Source organism: Poecilia latipinna, unplaced genomic scaffold (genome assembly GCF_001443285.1).
Source record: "Poecilia latipinna isolate Pla-1442-1.1 unplaced genomic scaffold, P_latipinna-1.0 Scaffold396, whole genome shotgun sequence".
NCBI classification, from domain to species: Eukaryota; Metazoa; Chordata; class Actinopteri; order Cyprinodontiformes; family Poeciliidae; genus Poecilia; species Poecilia latipinna.
The window spans coordinates 280,054-284,414 of record NW_015113012.1 but is presented as its reverse complement, the minus strand read 5'-3'; the positions used below and the strand labels follow the sequence as shown (position 1 = coordinate 284,414).

Genomic DNA, 4,361 nt, shown 5'->3' with positions numbered 1-4,361 from the left:
GATTTTGATTTCAATTTTAAAAATAAACAGAGATATTCAGAGTTCTTGTGAAATTTGTTTGTATTTCTTCTGTTAGTATATTTGTGAAGGTTATATATGTCTAAGTTTTATGATCTTGTAGATTTTTTTAATTTTAATGGAAAGCTTGTTATTTCCAAATCATTCAAATGGATGCGTCGTTCAACAAACAGCATAATGTTTCCAACAGGAAGATGTTGTCTTAACAAGCCTCAAGTTTTCTGTTACTTAAAATGATGGTGTTGTTCTCTACATCTTTACTGTTTTATGTGTGGTTTGAGAAAGAACAACTATAAAATCCTGATGTAAAGAAATAGGAGCTGGATGTGATGAGCATGCTAAAAGCATCCAGTATCAAGAATTTTTCTTGTTCAGTTTTGGCAAAGTCACAAAGTCTTAGAAACATTGTCTTTATGGGTTTTCTGCCTGGAAGCAGAATTAAGCATGAAAAGACAAAATTAGCTTGTTTTTTTTTTTTTTTTTTTTTACCACAACCCTAGACTGTTGCAAGCCAGTATCTGAGGTTTGCATCATGATGGATGTGACGTGGTAAAAATATTCAACCATTAAAAATTCCCATTTTGCACAACAGTTTCCCCTTCAACTATACGACAAATAATTGTAGCATTCGTGATTTTCTCCTGTTAGATGTTGGCAAAAAAAAATTTGTTTCAACTGGACTTAAATCAGAAGTTCCACATATTTACCCATCTGCTCTGCTCAGTGAAAAGTCTCAGTTCTAGAGACACCATCTCAGGGCATTTTTTTTTTTTTTTTTTATCACATCTGTCACAGGAATGTGACAGACACATTGCTCCAAGTGCTGGCTGTTGCCAGAGGCAGAAAAAAATGCTCTCAAGGCTGTGATCAGCCGCAAGGTATAACAGAAAAGCGAGTCTCTCGGTTGTGACTCATGCTGCTCAAATGTCTCAAGCGTCAAGTCCTTTGTGATTTTGAGCGTTATTCTACACATAGTGAAAGTCCATTTGTATCAAGCAAAAGCTGGGGAAATACAAGCAGCACAGAGGAAAACAGCACATCTTCCTCAAACATTAATTTCAATTATTTAATCATATATATTTTTACCGTGTTAAAAATATTAATGTAATTATCTGCGTCAGTTTTTTTTTTTTTTTTTTTTACATGCAAAGGTTCTGGCCGGAAACAGCAGCAGTCTTGGCCCATTGAGGGTTAACTTTTGCTGTTTGATAGGATGCTGGAAAAGACTATTGTTGTTTGCGAGTGGGGAAAATCAGAGCATCCAAAAATATAATCACAACGTAGCGCATGCTGCAGCAAGCACAGACATCCCAACGCTAGAGTCCACAGTCCACATTTCAAAAGAGGTATTTCTTTGAATAATTTCCATGAATTATCATCGGATCCTGAAACACGTGAAAGCCGAATGCGTGTAATTTTACTCTGCACATTGATGGCTGAATAAGCTAAATACCGTATTTTTCGATCTGTACTGCCGGATCGATAGCCTTCAACTTAAAAGCTGCATCTTATGAACTTCTTTGTGTGGTTTCCATGATGAGGGGTTATGAGTTTGAAGAAATTTCTCAGTCGTGCCTGCTGTTAGCATGTGCTAAATGAAAATTAGCACTTTCTTCTTTGATTTCCAATTTTGACTTCCAACGATTCACTTCCCGCTAAAGAGCCCCCCCTGGCGGTTGAAGAAAAATCCACAGAAAAGACGCACCTGGCTATAAACCGAATGGTTCAAAGTGTGGGGAAAAAGTCGCGGCTTATATTACCAAAAAATACGGTAATAGATTAATCTACAGAGTTCGTAATATAAAATCTGAATAGTTTATCAAGGTTGCATGGCTGTTATGTTTACAAAAAGTATCAGAAAAGTCTTTATGGGAAAAAGAAACAATTCTGTAAACATTTAAAATTTTAACAAAGCATCTCTGTGAAATTATTAAACTAAAACAAGTGGAAATTCTTGATTAAAAAAAAAGATATATACATGAATGTAGTGCAATAGATACGTACAATGTATTCATTCATGATGACTCGCTTGAAAGCATTAACTTTGAAAAACTAATTACAGAAAAATAATATATTTTTTAAAAATTGTGTTAATGTGCTTTGAAAATGCAAATGACACAGTGTTTAAATAATAAATATCAAATGTAAAAGGGCAAGTGATGATGAGAGAGTTAATTAATAAACAGTGCACGATACAAGAAAAGTGGGAATTTTTTTTTTTGAGAGGATACTTTATATTTACAGAGCTTCAACATTTAAAACCTAAAATTAGAGAATATCTGTGGTGGTATGGGGCCTGCAGACAAGATAAGAAAACTATCAGATGAAAATGTGATCACATCTCATGCCAGAGGGCTCTCAATCCAGATGTTTTATCTTTGCTTTTATTTCCACCTTTTAGATAATAATACTGTATTTAGACTCATTGGAGAGGAATGTTAAGAAAAAATACATTTCATATAGAGAAAATGTAACAGCCGCTGTATGTTAAAGGTAGTAAGAACCAGAGCATCATAGGATAACTACAGTATAACAGTTCTTAATAAACCAAGACAGATTCCTTTGTTAGTGTATAGATTACTTTTCATTTATGACTATTATAGACTTATTCATTTAAAAAATGCTCAAATTGAATAACTTTTCTTATTTTGTAATACATCGTTTTTTGAAAAAAAAAATGTGATTAATCACAATTAGCTAAACATAAAGCCTCTTATTAATTAGATTCTTTTAATCGCATCCAACCACTACTTGCTTCTTTTTTTATGTTAGACCTTTGCCTGTCGTATTTCTTTTTGCGGAGACACACTGGACTCCCACTGGGACTGCTGTTTAGTCTCCTGCTGATTCCTGTCACTGCTTATTTATCTTTGCACTTTTAAAACAGATGAAGACTGAATATTTCTTCAAAAGCTGCAGAATAGCCGAGAGCACGGGATCCCTTGGAAACCGGCAGTCATTTAGGCTGACAGGCACTTTACAAGACGGACTCAGTGGCTCCATGTGGACCACAGCTCATAAAAACATTCTCTAAATTAACACAATAGATTTGAGGCTGCCAAAGAAGCACTCCCTAATGAAACGTGTACACTGTTTGCAGCAGCTGAATTCTGCATTAACACATTTATTTCAGACTAGAAGAAAAATGCAACTTACGCTCAGCAATAATAAGAGGAGGATAGAAGAGGAAGTAGCCCACCAGCTCAGCAGAAAACTGACCAAGAAGGTTGGAGGCAACTGTTCCGTTGAGAAATACAGTCCCGTTCTTTACAGTGTAGACTAAAGACACAGCAGGAGAGCCTGGTGTCTGAGAAACACTCAGAATCTAATAAAAGATGGGGGAAAAAAACCCAGATATCAGTTTAGCAAGAAAACAAGATGCAGACGTAGGAAACGACAGAAGCAAATGGGAAAAAAACGGAACAGTTATCTATAAAAGCGTTTTATTTAAACGCGTCAGTGTCAAATTAGCTTTAATACATGGTGCACTTTAATGTGACAGCGCATTAAAATGAATACAAACAGAGGTTCACTGGCATAATTACCATGCATCTGAAAAGCAGCCGGTGAAAAAAAATAAATAAAAAACAGAAACACCCCAATTCACGAGGGGAGAATTTTGCACAAATGGTGAGCAATTTGCATTTGTTTGAAGCTGCCAAATCTTATAAAACGCCAGATGACTAACAGTAGCAGAGCAGCCCAGCCCGGGCGAATTAAGGTCGCCGCATTACCTGAACTGCCAGTCGGCTTTTAGCGTTGAGAACTTTGGCCTGCGCCTCAGAAAAGACCTTCTCAAGTCTCTGTTCCATCATTTGCAAGAAGCGACAGGATCGGGGGTCATCACCTGCCCCCACAAACTGCAACACTGCAACACAAAGAATGGCACAATGTAAGACTTGGCTTAGACGTACTGTGTGTTATAAACTTTACATTATGCACACGTAATGTGTCAATTTATGTGTGTGGTGTGACAAACAAGCATTTTTTTTCCCCTCTCTTTGCAGGGTAAAATCACAGCAGGGGGGAAAAAAACACTGTAAAGTCTCAAGCTGATCTGTGACACACTCGTTTTCACCCTGAGTGAGAGTCGGCTGACCTGTTTTAAGCTGGAAGCCAGTGGCGGGGCTGGATCTCCACAAAGCAACAGGAAGAGGCAGGGCTGTCACCATGGGGAGGTACTGTCGCAGGTCTGCAATCAGCTTGTCACGGCCGTAGGACATCAAACCCTCTGCTACTACAGAGGGAGGGTAAACTGTCTCCCCTCCTGTCACGTGATAAGCCACCGTCATGTTGGGAGAGCCAAACACCGTCTCCACCTGAGATAGTGGAGTTAAAAAAAA

At 37.5% G+C, this 4,361-nt stretch overlaps 1 protein-coding gene across 1 annotated transcript in view; it reads right to left on the bottom strand.

Annotated features, from left to right (window-relative positions):
- kiaa1549lb (KIAA1549-like b) overlaps nt 1-4,361 on the bottom strand; it is a 71,970-nt gene that overhangs the window by 24,464 nt on the left and 43,145 nt on the right. Inside the window, exons 5-7 of the mRNA XM_015037146.1 lie at nt 4,118-4,337; nt 3,753-3,886; nt 3,175-3,343 (exon numbers count right to left, since the gene is read on the bottom strand). Coding sequence (XP_014892632.1) covers nt 3,175-3,343; nt 3,753-3,886; nt 4,118-4,337 — 523 coding nt within the window. The remainder of the gene's footprint in view (nt 1-3,174; nt 3,344-3,752; nt 3,887-4,117; nt 4,338-4,361) is intronic.